The 16,782-nt window shown below is 32.1% G+C and overlaps 1 protein-coding gene across 1 annotated transcript in view; it reads right to left on the reverse strand.

Annotated features, from left to right (window-relative positions):
• The window catches only part of kcc (solute carrier family 12 member kcc), a 221,266-nt gene extending 204,671 nt beyond the window's left edge, over positions 1-16,595 (reverse strand). The window contains exons 1-2 of the mRNA XM_080164715.1: positions 16,329-16,595; positions 13,631-13,737 (exon numbers count right to left, since the gene is read on the reverse strand). Of these exons, the coding sequence (XP_080020841.1) occupies positions 13,631-13,737; positions 16,329-16,366 (145 nt within the window). The 5' untranslated portion in view covers positions 16,367-16,595. The remainder of the gene's footprint in view (positions 1-13,630; positions 13,738-16,328) is intronic.
• Between the last annotated feature and the right edge of the window lie 187 nt (positions 16,596-16,782).

A 16,782-nucleotide genomic window follows, 5' to 3' on the forward strand; every position in this document is an offset into this window, starting at 1 on the left:
AACTATTCCTGAAGTACTGGCAGACACATGGACGGACATGCCTATCCATAGAATAGCTGTGTTACAATTGACTTCTATTAGTAGATTTAAGCAATGTAAAATATACATATGTAGTATAAGGTATATTATGCTTTTGGAAGTTAAATTGTGACAAAACAGCAAGGGTATTAACATTCATTAAAGCGAAGCTAAACCAATAAGACAAACGAAGATTGTCAAACTTACATTAACAGGCTTCATAATAGAGATGCTTCGCTCAAAACTTTGAGCCTAATCATCCTAGGAATTAATATTGATGAACAGCTAGTCATAGAATAACTGACTTAGAATAAACAAGCGGACTTTCTGGTATTTACTAAATGTATTTCAAAATTGTACCTTATAAGTTTGGATTTGAATGGGCAATTCTAACGTGCCTAATTTGACAATATGAGCTATACATCCTGGACAGACACAAAATGAAGAAAAGTTTTGCTCTAACAATAGCGTACTAAACCTTTCTTGGCCTTGATTCAAACAAAGAATTTATTTAAAACCTAATCTCTGATGAAATCAAATTTTCAAGATGGATTAAATCTAAAACTTTAACATTTAATTTCCCTTGTAGTATTACCGGCCATGCCAAGCAATGTGAGGCCAGGCCAGGCCCACATCATTAATCCTCAGGAATGTAAAAGTGGCGTGCACAGGATTTGGCCATGGGGGTGCGCAAAGATTACCCAAAGTTTTTGACTATCCTATTAAACCGACAATATGGGGGGTTTGAGTAATTTTAGGAAAGCTGATGAACCTTTAAAAACAGACTAATTATGTGAAATGCTGAAACATGTCTATTGCATTGGGAAATAAATACAAAAAAATCTAAACATTATAGGTATAAGATACTTAATTACTAAGATAATCGTCATGCAGAGCTTTTTTAAAAAAAGGCTCAAATTTTTTTTCTCTCCTAAGCGCCCTTCTTTTAATGTTTTGACTTTAAACCATCCTTAGCTGTTTTAGAGGGGGTGTAAAAATTGTATCAAGGGGGTAGTTACGCCCCCTTTATGCACGCTCTTTTTTCACTAGTCAGGACGGGGGGGTGGACACAATTGCCAGAATTGTAATTAACCCACCAGTTTTATTTGCTCTGCAAGATTGGCTGCAATGTTTAACGCTGAAGTGTGAGATAGTTCCCAATCCCAAATGTGTCCTATATACAGATGTAAGAATAGTTATTTATCTCCTCGTATTATAGACAGCTTTCCGCGGATATAAAAAAATAAGATTAAAACCAGTTTTGTTAAGTCCGAGGGGCCCAAGGTCCCCAGGATAACAAAACAGGGATTAATTTTATAATTTATATTTTTGTGAAATATTGTCTGTAACATGATGTTATACATGATTTTTTAGTATGACTGAGAACCGGTTCTAATCCAACGGATATTAATTGGTTTCGATGCCATACTGGAAAATAAGTTGATTACACTTGTGTTGTGTTGTGTTCAACAAAAGAAAAGATTACAACAATTTAGTTGAACATTATTGCAGGAATAGGTGCAAGGATGTCCAAGTTTTTTTTTGAGGAAGGTGGGGGATAAAATAAAAATTTTCAAAGGTAATCTTGATCGAAAAATATTTCATGGGGATAAAAATGAGGAGTTTTAAAAGTCTTAGGAGGGTAAACACCCCTTCCACAACCCCCCCCCCCCCTAGATGATAAAAATTGCGGGAAGATTAATCAATTTTTCATTTTCCATCCCTGTATCCTTAAAATTGTTGTTGAAATTAGAGTCGTGACAAGAGTTTTTGGAAAAAAGAGAATTTCTCCCAATCTTCTGCACCAATTTTGGAATTATTTGGATGAAAAAAAGGTTGTAGATTAATTCAACGATGATTCCCTCTCTGAAGAGAACATCAGTGCTAAGACATTGAACGTGAATTAATACACATCACCAAGGATGATAAAACAAATTACTACTTCTGTAGATAAAAATTATTGGTTGAAAAGTTTATGCAATTCTAGTCTGGAACTAAACAAAATCACAATTCAATATAAATACCAAAATTTTTGGAGCGAATTAAAAAAAGAAAATAACGATGTTTTAAAAGTTTGGGTACTATTGTAATTTACAGACGAATGTCCCCTCCATCCCTGAGAGAATATAGACTTTGTCCCTAATGTTGGTGAACCGAGTGATAAATTGATACAGAAAACCATTACTGCAATGCTTTTATATTTAGATAACATCAAATTTAAATGTACTAAAGAAACACTTTGGTGATTGTATTTTTTTCATAAAAAAACAGGATTTTGTTTTTGTTTTTAGCGGGTAAATGTAAGTAAATCATTTAATCTGACTTTCCGAAATAAACTTTTCGGTAGTAAAGGTTAGAATCTATGTATCAGCATTTTTTATTATTTAATCCCTTACTTAAACAAGAAAGCAAATTAATATTCGATTACGTATGAACATATTAAAGTATTAGTGCTATTAAAACAGAGAAGAAAAAAAAGAATTTATGTATGTACATATATCTATAATTGTTCAATAACAACTTGTTTTTCAATGCATTTTAAAAACTTAGTTGAAACTTTGTTCAGGATTATGTATGTTTCTGAGACTTTATAATTTTTCTAAAAAAGTTTTTGATGCAAAACTGCATACCTACAGCAAATAGATGTTTTGCAGATAAATTCCTTTATAAATTAAAGTGTGTGTTTTAGTAGCGTAGCTACTCTATGAATTAACGTATGTACGTACGTCTAAGTGTCACTATTAGATCATAACGATGTCTATTGGCAATTTCTCTTTCACTACCTACCCAAGTTCTTATTGACCCCCTATTCCTTGGACATATTTGTCCTTGTTCATTTCAACTTAATTATTGTTATCCATAAGTTATTAGAAAGTGATTTTTTATTTCCAAAGGAAAGTGGACTGGTCGGGGGCATCGGACAATAAATTGCTCTGGTACTCAAAGTTTTATAAACATGTTATCTCATTCGTAGGCTAATTAACTTAGGGCACTTATATTAAATTTTGATTGGTTTCTTCCAAACTTTTATTTACAGAAGGGATAATATTCCTTGTCAACAATTAGGACGTGCATCAATTTACAGTTCATTTTCTTATCCCTAAGATCCTTGGGTATATGTGACCTCTAAAGAAGTGACCATTAAATCATTTTGCAGGTTTACCAACAATAATCAATTAGTACAATAATAGTACAATAAAAAGGAGAAACAAGAACAAAAAGGAGCGAGTAGCGCAGCAACAAAAAGCTGACAATATTTTAGATAGACTTTAAAACAAGAAAGACAGAGTATATACATACTGCAAAATATGACATATACAGTATATGTATGTGTGATGTTTAATTAAACAATATGCAATCAGAGTTTTAAGAAAAATTAAAAACTAAATTAAAAATGTAAAGGGTGTAAAAAACCAACCGCTCACAATTTCAACCGTCTTAATAACTTTAAAACCTTAGAGATAGGTCAATAATGTTTACAGTTTTTGATGGGGCATGTAAAGACCTTTCTTAGACACATTAACCAGGTTTCTATCTCAATCCTAGACGATTTGGCATTAAAAAAGACAGACCCGTCAAACATCGGAAACACGGCTCTGTCTTTTTAAAAGTATATTGAAAGAGTGAGTGACACTTGACCTACATAACTATATTGTAGAGAAGCTGCAAAACAAAAATCTATGTACTCTATCTTTTCTGAATCATGAGTAAATAAAAGTTTACAAAAACTTTTGCCTAATTAGATCCTGATTGGATAGCTCCAGGGATATTAAGGGATGGGGCAATCCTTATACTAAAGTAGCAGGATGTTTGTCTGTGTGTCTGTACCAAAGGATCTCGCTAACCGCTGAACCGATCGGGTTCTCCTTAACAGGGTAGCTTCTCATAGGTCCCGGGAAGGTTTATAACTATTTTCTTGGGGGGTGGGACACCCCCAACTCCCCCCCCTAAAAAAAAATTCTTTTAAAATCTAAAATAAGAAATTGAATTATTAAATTCGACTCTCTCCTCCTCAAGTGCCCCTAGAGGCCTCTAGTAGAAGATATAGAGAATAGTAGCTTTCACAATATAGCGTAAAGTTGGGAGTAAGATTCTAAAGTCTAACTGTTCTTAATGTTGGCGAAACGCATATTTAAAAACAATTTGACCTAATTAGCGCCTTTGACTGGAATCTTACTCACAACTTTAGGCAATATTGTGAAAGCTTCTATTCCTTTTATGTGGCCCATTTATGATTAACATTATCATTATAAAGGTTAAATTGTTGGTGGACACTGTTACTTAGTACAGACCAATCAACGATCAATATAGGAACCTTAATTTTTTTAGCAAACTAATTACAAAACACGTTCAGAAACTTAAGGGGGGTTAGAATTTTATAGTTTAGTGTCCCTTCCCTCCTTGGATATAATTGATGGTTAGATGAGTAATAGACTTTACTTCATTAGATATTACTACAACTGATTGTATCTATTTACCTTATGAGATATGACAATAGGCGAAAATATGATGTTCATTCCCAATGAATGGTGAAATATAATTGTCCATTTCATTTTACATGTGGGATTAGTAAAATGAGAAAAAATTAAGTAATTGGATGTCCATCTGTCTACTTTTCAGGCGAGCTTAAAGCTTCCCATTGTCTTTTGGTTGTTTTAATGATTTTTAAAGATATACCTAATAAATATCTGAATCTAAAATTTACTATTTTCAAAGGAATTAAAACAAAACAGTTTTTCATAAAGTGAAAACACCCCTCCTTGTATTACATCTTTAAAATTTAAAATTAAATATCTTATTGTTAGAAATGTTTGAAACATTAAATAAATTGTACTCTGACATTCTAAGAATTTTAAATTACATTTAAGCAAGAAAATTAATTTAGCAATTATATATTTAATTGAATCAATTAATAATGTGTAATAATGTGAATTTTGGTTACATAAATGAGAAAAAAGTATAATTATTTCTTAATAAATAGAAATAACTATCTCTTTATCTTTAACTAATGGATTCGCTCCTAAGCGGGTGAAGTCAGTAGCCTAAAACCACCCTTTCACATATATAAATCTTCACAGGAAAGTACAACCAATTAAGACCAGCGTTTCTGAAATCTTCAGCTTCAGACATAAATCCTTAATACTTTATATAATAGGATAGAACAAGAACAATTATTTTCATTGTGCATAAGTAGCGCAGCATTTTACAGTTCAAAATAAATATAAAATTGCATCAAGCAACAATCTAAAAACATTCAAGTGAGTTAAAACTTTCCAAACTAACACGTATACTTATGAGCTATGAAGAAAACTGTTATAGAGTAGCTGCGCTATTGGCAAACTACTTGAAATACTAATTACAAGGAAAATAACCAAATTATATTTACATTTTACTTTTAATGAGCTATAATAGAACAACAATTTGGTAGACAGGCAAACAAACAGACAGATAGATTGACAGACAGATAAACATGATACTTTAACAAAACCACATGCAACAAATTAATACTGCATTATTAACCTTCCATTGGTAATATTTGCTTTTGTATTATATTTATTATTAAATAATATGATATGTAAAAACCAAGTATTATGATTAATGACACCCAAGTCATTGGAAAACACCGAATCACGGAAAAGTCAAGTTCAAAACTGAGAATGGCAACGCCAACGGAGGAGGAAGGGCCTAGCAGAAGAAGAGTTACACACGACAATACTAGGCCTCTCAATTTCTCTCTTACTCTCATCATATCAGAGTATCAGAGGAGAATGGTTGTGTCGGAGTTGGGAGAGAGATATGTTGTTGGTTCTGTCGGAGTTAGGAGAGAGATGTTGGTGTTTGTGTGTCGGAGACTAGGTACTATGTACAATATACATCAGAGAAGTGGGTGGTAACCTGTTATACTCTTATAATAATAAAGCCCTCGTCATACCAAGGCATACCATCACTCCTTTCCTCCCCCCCAAAATACACCCCCCGCTTATCATCGTCATATTCTAATGATAAACAAACTGAACTGTTTTCTCATGTAATTGTCTGGTGGCTACACTGTGGTTGTACTATCTGTCACAATATTTTACAATAACACAGGGAGGACAAGGATAATACGACACAATTACAGGTTACTTAAGGACAATGTCAGTTAAGTTAATCTACAACCATGCCTTTCCCTACAACATTAAAAGCTAAACAACTCAGAAAAAAGAAAATTAAAAATTCGATTTTTTTAATGTTCTTTCCCTTTTTTAAAGGGGAATATACTTCTTTCAGGGAGGGAAAAGACAATGACTATTAATACCCTTTACATAAAACTTTCTAAAGAAGAATTGAACAAACAAGAAACACAGAAAAGAAAAATTATTCTTTATTTTCCTGTCCCTGTGTAATAAATAAACTTCTCTGGTAAAAGTGAGGCTTGGTGGACACAAATATTTGGATTAGGATAATTTTTTCTTCTTTTTAAAAGCGAAGCTTTTTTATAATTAGGGTCGGTCCGTCCGTACGTCCGTCCGTACGTCCGTAACGGATAGCTTTTTCCGTTAATTTAGGCATGTTAGAATTATCCTATCGAATTCAAATTTTGCATGGTGATTCCTTTAGTAGTTAGGTACGATTTAGAAAGCGTAGCAACTCTATAATCATTACCAAAATGTCCGTACGTCCATTTTAAACATATTGATTTTTTTACTTTTTTAACAACAAATTTTTATGTGATCAAATCATCGGATTGATTTGATTTTTGGTATATTGATTCCTGGGACAACAAAGTATAATGTAATAAGCGAAGCAACTCTATAATCAAGTCCTAAAAATGTAAGTATGTCCATAAAAATTATCCTGTATCAAGCAGTTTTACAACAAATTGACTTACAATTTTGCTTTGACTCTTATAAATTTATATTATGATAATTAAGTTCTAACACTATACAAGTGTTAATGTCCGTTTGTCCTACCGTTTCAGCGCTTCGCTTTTATGGATGTTGTCATCCTTGTTTTATTAAGAGTACCTACAAGAATTCACATTTTATGTAAATATAAATATTTATTATTTACCTAAAGGTTATATAAAAATAATCTTCCTAAAATCTATACCTATTGTAAATTTTAACTTAACTTTTAGTAAAAATTTCACTTTTTTAGTAAATAGAAAACTTTAATTTCTGCAGTATTTTCCTTGATAATTCTACGAATCATTTAATTGGACATAATATTGTTTAAACTGAAATTTTGAACACTGACTGAGAGGCAAAACTAATGAAGTTAAAATTTTTCCTTTCCTTTCTGCTACTATGTCAGAGAACATTAAAAATACTACGTAGAATGCCAGAGCCTATAAAACAGTAAGAACAATCAGACAAAGATCGTCCGATTAAAGTATTATTTTACCTTGCACCTTGACTGATTTGATTAAAGTAGTATAGCTGCTGACCCAAATCATCTAGAGGCTCTATTTTCTAAGCGGGTGGGGGGGGGGGGGGGGGGGGGAGCAAAAAAATATTCAAAAACATCCCAAGAATTGTCAAGAAGCTATCCCAAAATGGAAAACTCAATCGAATCAGTTGGTAGCGAGATCCTTCGCAAGAGAGAAAAAAGCTTACTACTTTATATTATAGGATAGGATAATTTTGTAATAAAAAGAGTAAATAATAGAGAATAATATTGGTACACTTGTTTGATAAAAATCTGATATGCGAGACAGTCACATTCGGGAAGGGATGTTTCATCAGAAAATAAATTGAATATAATATGCCTCCAAATTTCCGCTATGTTAAAAAGTATCTTTTGTTAAAATGCATGGCGTTCAAAATACGTATATAATTTGGCTTTTTTAACAACCATTAGATGCGCTCCTATCATCTAGGATATCTGTAGTCGAAAGAGTAAGGAACGTAGAAAAGAAAAATACACTAGACTTAATTGCTTATATAAAAATTAAGTAGCCTAAAACCATCCAGAGACCAATAAGAAGCTTCCATAAAATGGAGAACTCAACCAGTTTATTAGTAAACGAAATATTAAGCTACAGACAAAACAAACCCTTACTACTTTATTGTATAATAGGATAAAACAATCTGACATTTTACGACAGATTTTTATCACTGATATAGATGGATCTGTTATTTTTACTGACTGAAAAGTTAGAGGCATAAAAATGCTAGATGTAGTATTCTTAGTCTTACCTGGTGACAGCAAGCATTATTTATTGATAATCTAACCAACATATAGTGTGGCATTTGATGAGATTTGTGTTTTCTTGTCCGGTTGTTTAAACTCTTTCTTATTACTATTTATTTAAGGGGGGGGTAAGTTTTGCCACTTTCGCGTAATCAGTGTTGTGTGGGCTAGGTATTGATCTGAGATTATAGGTTATTTAGGATAAAAGTTTACTTTTGGGTAGTAGTTCACGGAAATTTAATCATTTTTTGAATAGGTCTCCAGGTTCAGGTGCTGCAGGCTGGAAGGTCGTTTCTGGACAGGTAAAATTTTTTAAAAAATTTAGTTTGAAGAGTTAGAGAGTAACTTATAAAACAAAATATGCTTCTTTTTGAATGGTTTTAACATATCTGCAGAAAAAATTAAGATCGGCCTCCAGGTTCAGGTGCTGCAGGCCTCCAGGTTCACTCTGGACAGGTAAAAATTAAAAATTTTTATTTGAAGAGTTAGAGGTACACCTATAAAACCAAATATGCGTGTTTTTGGATGTTATTACCATATTTGCAGAAAAATAAAAAATCAGCTTCCAGGTTCAGGTGCTGCAGGCTTCCAGGTACATTCTGGACAGGTAAAAGTTAAAATTATTTATTTGAAGAGTTAAAGGTACACTTATTAAACAAAATATGCATCTTTTTGGATGTTATCATCATATTTGCAGAAAAATTAACAATCAGCCTCCAGGTTCAGGTGCTGCAGGCCTCCAGGTACACTCGGGAAAGGTAAAAATTAAAAATTTTTATTTGAAGAGTTACAGGTACACTTACAAAACAAAATATGCATCTTTTTGGATGTTATCATCATATTTGCAGAAAAATTTAAAATCGGCTTCCAGTTTCAGGTGCTGCAGGCCTCCAGATACACTCTGGACAGGTAAAAATTAAAATTATTTATTTAGAGAGTTACAGGTACACTTATTAAACCAAATATGCATCTTTTTGGATGTTATTACCATATTTTAAGAAAAAATGACAATTAGCCTCCAGATTCAGGTGCTGCAGGCCTCCAGGTACACTCTGGACAGGTAAAAATTAAAATTTCTTATTTGAAGAGTTACAGCAAAGAAGATAAAGTATAGAATAGAATCCAGTTAGAAGATTCTGCCTGGCTAGCCTGAATTAAAATTGGGACTTTTGAAGGGCCAAAACGGCTATATGGCTTTTAGTAAATCCCATGATTTAAGTATTTATTCTGAAAAAATATTCAAAATAAATTCCTTTTGGTATAATTTACTAAAAGCCTTGTAGCCGTGTATCCAGCTCTCTTTACCCTATTCACAATGGATTAAAATTGAATTCTATGTGCAAAGCCTTAAAATTTTTAACTTAGTAAGAAAATTACTTTTTAAAAATGTACCAAAAATATTGGTCTCAGTATTTATATGATAGGTTGCGATCCTATGTTTGTTTTCAAGCCGCTGTTTTATATAAATACTAGTAGCTACATCCATACAAGAACTTGAGGGGGAGAGGGGAGGGGGGCCCTGTATATTAACCCTTTACAACTAAAACTATGGTCAATTATACTTATTAAAACCAAAACTAAAGACTTTTCAAAAAGTGTAACTTTTTGTCATTGTCTAAAATGATCAAGCACTGCATGCGTGATTCACTTCTATAAGATGTGTGTATCATATGTGTCATACACGGTCTGACACCAATTAATTTTTCAGGGTATAAACCTTCTCATTACACATAACAAAATATACTGTTGATAAAGTTTGATTAAACACAATACAATACAAACTTGACCATTATATTGTTCTTTAACAATATTTGTTTAATAGATTTTGATAGATATTAAATTGTTCTAGTTTTGTCCAACATGTCACTGTGATCTGTTCTTCGATAAATTTTACCTTTCTGCGCATGTCAATCTTTCCTTCAAATTTCCCAAAAATATCTAGGGTTTTCTATTCTATACTATATCTTCTTTGAGTTACAGGTACACTTATTAAATCAAATATGCATCTTTTTGGATGTTATCATCATATTTACAGAAAAATTTATAATCGGCCTCCAGGTTCAGGTGCTGCAGGCCTCCAGGTACACTCTGGACAGGTAAAACTTAAAATTTCTTATTGAGGTATTTTTTTATATTAGAGGAAAGGTTTCTAAATAGAAATTGTTAAAATATAATAAAATAGCAAAATTTATCAAGTAAACCTTCTATTAGTGTTCCAGGCAGGCTCTGGTGGCCTCCAGGAGCCTGCAGGATAGCTAATAATCCTAATACATAATTTTTGAATTTAGAGAAAAGGTTATAAAATAGGAAATGGATAAATATCATTATCAAATAAAATACATATTATTTAATGTCCCTAGATGTGCTTTAGACAGGCTCAAGGTGGCCTCCATGAGACTGCTGGACAGGTTAAAAAAATTAATTTAATAATTTTATATTTAGATGAAAGGTTTGAGTTATGCTTCGGACAGGGTCAAGGTGGCCTCCAGTGGCCAGCTAGATAGATTTGAAGTATTTATTACTTTTTGTTTATGTATGGTTTTCCACACATATGCAAAATATAATTCTGTCTCAGATATAATATTACAGATACTCAGAATGGGGAATGCACCTGAACCTGGAGGCCGATTGTCAATTTATCTTTAAATATGATAATAACATCCAAAATTAAGCATATTTAGTTTAATAAGTGTACCTCTTACTCTTTAAAAAAGAAATTATAATTTTTACCTGTTTAGACTGGACCTAAAGGCCTGCAGCACCTGAAACTGGAGTCTGATTTTAATTTTAACTGCAAATATGATGATAACATCCAAAAAGATGCATATTTGGTTTAATAAATGTACCTGTAACTCTTCAAATAAAATATTTTAATTTTTACCTGTCCAGAGTGTACCTGGAGGCCTGCAGCACCTGAACCTGGAAGCCAATTTTTAATTTTTCTGCAAATATGATGATAACATCCAAAAAGATGCATATTTTGTTTTATAAGTGTACCTGTAACTCTTCAAATAAAAAATTTTAATTTTTACCTGTCCAGAGTGTACCTGGAGGCCTGCAGCACCTGAACCTGGAGGCCGATTGTTAATTTTTCTGCAAATATGATGATAACATCCAAAAAGATGCATATTTTGTTTTATAAGTGTACCTGTAACTCTTCAAATAAACAATTTTAATTTTTACCTGTCCAGAGTGTACCTGGAAGCCTGCAGCACCTGAACCTGGAGGCCGATTTAAAATTTTTCTGCAAATATGATGATAACATCCAAAAAGATGCATATTTTGTTTTATAAGTGTACCTGTAACCTTTCAAATAAGAAATTTTAATTTTTACCTGTCCAGAGTGTACCTGGAGGCCTGCAGCACCTGAACCTGGAGGCCGATTTTAAATTTTTCTGCAAATATGATGATAACATCCAAAAAGATGCATATTTTGTTTTATAAGTGTACCTGTAACCTTTCAAATAAGAAATTTCAATTTTTACCTGTCCAGAATGTACCTGGAGGCCTGCAGCACCTGAACCTGGAGGCCGATTTTAATTTTTTCTGCAGATATGTTAATAACATTCAAAAAGAAGCATATTTTGTTTTATAAGTTGCTCTCTAACTCTTCAAACTAAATTTTTAAAATTTTTTTACCTGTCCAGAAACGACCTTCCAGCCTGCAGCACCTGAACCTGGAGACCTATTCAAAAAATGATTAAATTTCCGTGAACTACTACCCAAAAGTAAACTTTTATCCTAAATAACCTGTAATCTCAGATCAATACCTAGCCCACACAACACTGATTACGCGAAAGTGGCAAAACTTACCCCCCCCTTATTTTATAGGGACATTTTATGAGTTTGGCATGAAAAAGTGTTGAGATAAAATTTTTTTAAATTTGTCATTTAATTACAGTCAAGTCAACTTCCTTTGTAGACAAAGTTATGAAATGTTATTGGATTTATTTAAACTTGGATCTTACACGAGATGTTATTGTTCTTTAATAAATGGGAACTTCTAACTTGTAAAATAACGATCTCCACCACCCCCTGCCCTCCTTCTGGATCACTGAACTGGCCAATAAATGAGAACCTAATTTGACAACAATTTTCCCCTGTCATACCATCCACGTATTTTCTACATCCATTGAAATGTTGGACAATGCAGTAAGATTATATGCAGTATATTAATATTTAATATACTTTCTTACTCTCGTCGGAAAAACATTCTCAACAAAAAAAAATGGAGTCTAGGTATGGTTAAGTAAAATGTAATTGTACACATATTTGCAAAAAAAATACTAAAACTTTACTCTTACCATAATGCCATTATAAGAATAAGATAAACTAGGTACTTTTATAAAGTAAACAATCTCTTACATAAGATTAATGTGATTATTAGAGAAAAAGCTTTTTAGAAAAAAGGTTTTAAAGCTATTTGGTCAAAATTGACATTGGAGAATGTTTCTTATTTAGAAATTCGGTGCAACTTAACTCTTAAAATCTCATTAAAAAGGAAAATTTTAAGTTTAAGTACAAAAGATTCTATAACGTTGCTGGTTTAAAGTCTAATGCAAAATTTCTCAAAAATGGATTGTGCTTTTTGAGGAAAAAATCTCCTAATAACGCCCTGAAAACTAGGAACTAATCCACTAGTTTCTTGTAAAGTTCTAAGAATCTTTAATTTAATATTATAAAAGAAAACTTCTTTTTATTTCCAGTAAATCATACGGTCTGCCAAAAAAAACTAAAAGTTGTTGCAATTTTAAGAAAGAGTGCATGCAATAATTAACATGTTAAAAATAATGTACAATTGATTACTTCTATAAAAGAAAAAAAATTTAGAAGGGAATAATTCATCAAAAGAAAATTTTTATTATTTATCCCTTATTTTTTTGGGGTATTCCTTTTCGTGGCAACTCTCCTTAAGAGGCGATTCGTCGTATTTTAAAAGTACCTTTTTTCCAATTTCTAGCCCCTGCAGGGGGCTCCAACCCTGCGGTGCCAATTGCCTAACCCTGCGGGGCAATCACCTAACCTAACCTAAAATTACCTATAAAAAGCTACTGTGAAAATACGATATATCGCCCCTTAAGGGGCGTTGCCACGAAAGGGACTATACCCCATTTTTGTTAGGAGAAATGTACGATTTTCTACACATTAGTGTAAATTTCAAATTTTGGGAGGTAAAATAATTTTATTTAAATGAAATACATCTACCTTTGAAATTATTTATTTCACCAGTGAAACCCTCTCTTCCCACATTCTAATTTTAAACTTATCTTCGGAAATTTAAATTTGGAAAATTAAATTTATCTTTGGAAAGTTCCTTCCTACCCTCATGAAAATTACCTCACCTTATTTAACCTATTAAACAAAATTGTTTAAAATAAGGGGGGACGGAATAGGCTGATCCACTGGAGAATTAAATGATTCTGCTACTTGTTCTTACCTAGTTTAAGACTGACAGATCCATAGGAGGGAGTGGATTGTTTTGGGGAGCGAAACCTATCCACAAAATCCTCCTCCTCTCCTATCAATTGGGCACGATCACTTTTCCTAAATAAAAAATAAACATTGTTAATAATTGAATGTGCGCTTACTTGTATCAGGGAATCTATAAGATTTCTACAAATCTTAGATAGTAAGTCATTGAAATCTCCGCATTAAGCAGTCTAGTAAATTAATTTTTGCTATGAAGTCTAGTGGACCTGAATTCAAAACTAAAGCATAACGCATAGAAAAATATCAACTACAAAAGTGAGAAGGTCAATCCTATAATCAAGGTGAGACTGATGATAAAGATCTCACAAACTGCTGGTTTTACAGGAATGTTTTTTAACATAATAGTGAGGTGTTAAGCTATTTTCTAATACTAATCCCCACTTAAGACTAAGGGTAAGGCAGCTAATACTTCAATATAGAATAAGCAAGTCATGTAATAGGAATGTTAAAAATAAAGTTATGGTGTATTACATTCTTGCTATATACTGTTTACATTTACTCGTTTTGTTTTCTTACAATTTACATTCGAAAAGGCACACGCAAATCAGAAACCGGTGATTTTAATGTCTAAAACTTCTAGTATATTCTAATAGAAGTGGTTGCGGCCCTAGCATCTAGGGGTATGTATTCATATGGGTATGGAAGAGACAAAAAATAGCCTAAAACCATCCGAAGGCTTAAATCTATAAGATAAAACAGCCTAAAACCATCCCGGAACCTATGAAGCTTTCCTTAAAAGAAGATCTCAATCAGTTCAGTATTTATTGTAATTTTAGGCTGCAGACAAAAAAAAATCTTACTACTTTAAATAATACTAGCGGCTGCACTCCTAGGATCTAGGAACTTCGTATTCGAAGGAGCAAGGAAAGTAGGAAAATTAAAAACAAACTTATATATATATATATGAATTAAATAGCATAAAACCATCCAGGGACCCATAAGAAGCTTCCAGAAACGTAGAACTCAATCGGTTCAGTAGTTATCGAAATCTTAAGCTACAGACAAAAAAACCTTACTTTTTATTATAGGAAGATGATAGAAATATGGAAAGATAAAAAGTACATAGGGTTCCTTTATTAATACTGGAAAGAATTTTTCCCGTATCGCTTCGAAACCGATTAATATCCGGTGGATTAGAGCAGGTTCTCAGCCATACGAAAAAAATATGTCTAGCATCATATTGTATCCTTCCGCATCTTGGGGCTAAAAAACTGGTTTTAATCTTATAATTGTACATTTTATATCTGAGGAAAGTTGTTTATAATATGATGCGAGAAATAACTATTTTTCAACTTATATCAATCTTTTATAACTAGTAGGAAAACTTTTCATAAACATATCCCTTTCTCCCTGACAATCTGTGTTAATATATTAACATCCAGAGAAAAACATAGTGTAACATATGAACAACATAATATTGTACAGTAGAGTGTTTCAATAATAACAGCATTTGAAAATGCTAAATTTCTATGTCTATTTATTTTGCAAATATGTACTTATGAATTCCTTATTTATCAAAATAAGATATTTTGATCAAAGTTTTTATTTTATGAAGTGCAATTTTTTAATTTGAGAATATACAGAACTTCGAAATTAAAACTTAAACTTTAAGCATTTCATTTTCATTATAATTAGAACTTTTGAAAAACATATATTTTACGTTATCCTATTTCATTAAGGAATAAGGTATACCTAACCAACAAGCGAAATAAATCTAAGATAATATTTGGAGGCAGTTGGAGAGGTCGTCAATTAATATGTGTTGCCCCCCAACGACAGCTGAAAAATACGTATTTGTTTCGTGATTTTTTTCGAATTAATTTCTTTGTTGGTATAAGCGGTATTTTATTAAGTCCTATTGGGATGGTTTAATGCTCTCGCCGCTCTTCGAATACAAAGCCTTTGGATACTAGTGGGACTGCCGCTGCTATCAAATATTACCATGTAAATTGAAACTATCTATTCTATTATACAGCCAAGCAAAAAGTTTGAAAGTTATCTGTTGTAATTAAGAAAGAAAAGTTTTAGATGAAAAGTATGACATGACAAGTTGGCTGAGCAGATAACAGTCTGGAATATGAAGGGATCGCCATAGAATTAAAAGTTAATTTTACTCTTCTTTATTATTATCTACTGTTTTTTTTTTGTAGGATTCATAAAACTAATTTCGTTGCAAAAAAATGAACGAAAAATATATTAAATCCATCCACAGTGATAATAATACGTTGGTTGAAAAATTGCTACTTTAAAAAAAAAACAATTAAGATTTATTATTAATCCAGCTTAAGTAAACAGAAATCCATTCACAGTCCTCACTGGGAAAAGTTAACTTTCAAACTTGGATGAATACGTATATCATATGAAAGTACAAGAAATTATACATCCTATTTATTTTCTGCTTTTTACACAATATAATGTTATTCTTATTTTAAGTTCAAGTAAGCAAACAATGAAGGCGGTTTTTTTTTAATAATTTGTTTTGGTGGGAGGTGTACTTTTTTCAGGGGCGATTTAAATAGTTATAAACCTTACCATGAGAAGCTACACTGCAAAGGAAAACCATATCAGTTAAGTGGTTACACAGATACTTTCGTGTAGAGATACAGACACAGATCCTGCTAATTTCATATAAGGATTTTATTTACCTGTATTCACTGGAAGGCTTCACCGTGAATCTGTCCATCTTGATTTTATGTTTAGTTTATAATTCAATTTGCAAACTATTTAGGTTGCAAACACGACACTAGTCACAAAAAACAACAAAATCACTATCACACATGCACAGGAGAAGAAAAAATAAATTCAAAGGCTGTACACGCCGGTCAAACTGTTATGATATTTGACCTGGGGGGTCGGCCAGTGAAAATCAAAGCAAGCTATATATCTACATTGTCAAAATAATAGGTTCTGTAAGAAAAAAAAGGGTTTAGATAGATTTAAAAGGGTAAAATAAAGATTTTAATAAAATAAATATAACTGGGTGCTAACTAGTAAGCTCTTTTTGATAATTATTCAATTTACATTCTTGAAAATATAAATTGAAATAATTTTCAAATTTGAGTTAACTCTACGCAAATAAAATAACTACATCAAATTTTC

This window comes from Acartia tonsa, chromosome 6 (assembly GCF_053477335.1).
Source record: "Acartia tonsa isolate MP-2025a chromosome 6, ASM5347733v1, whole genome shotgun sequence".
NCBI classification, from domain to species: Eukaryota; Metazoa; Arthropoda; class Copepoda; order Calanoida; family Acartiidae; genus Acartia; species Acartia tonsa.